Below are 206 nucleotides of genomic sequence, written 5' to 3'. Positions count from 1 at the left end.
GCATCTCTCCTGTGGGCTCCGGCCGCAGCCCCCCTCCCTCTCTGAACCTTGCAACAGGCTCTGGAGATTGAGCTGCGCCTCTCGAAGCAGCTCCTCTACACTCGGGGGCCTGCCCGAGGAGAGGAACACGTTCACTGGCTGTCGCCATGACGACCTCGAGTGGGCAGTCGCTGTCGCATTTTCCCGACCCGAGTTAGCTGCAGCTA

General features: G+C 63.1%; 1 protein-coding gene across 4 annotated transcripts in view; it reads right to left on the bottom strand.

Annotated features, from left to right (window-relative positions):
* NHSL2 (NHS like 2) overlaps nt 1-206 on the bottom strand; it is an 80,117-nt gene that overhangs the window by 12,074 nt on the left and 67,837 nt on the right. For 2 of the 4 annotated variants that reach the window (XM_077763304.1, XM_077763314.1), the window contains exon 2: nt 48-203. The exons of the other annotated variants lie outside the window; for them this stretch is intronic. In XM_077763304.1, coding sequence (XP_077619430.1) covers nt 48-203 — 156 coding nt within the window. The remainder of the gene's footprint in view (nt 1-47; nt 204-206) is intronic. 4 annotated transcript variants of the gene reach the window in all.

The sequence above is a fragment of the Crocuta crocuta genome, unplaced genomic scaffold (assembly GCF_008692635.1).
Source record: "Crocuta crocuta isolate KB4526 unplaced genomic scaffold, BGI_CrCroc_1.0 scaffold440, whole genome shotgun sequence".
In the NCBI taxonomy this organism is placed as follows: domain Eukaryota; kingdom Metazoa; phylum Chordata; class Mammalia; order Carnivora; family Hyaenidae; genus Crocuta; species Crocuta crocuta.
Note: the sequence above shows the minus strand (reverse complement) of the source record. Positions and strands in the feature narration are given on the sequence as shown.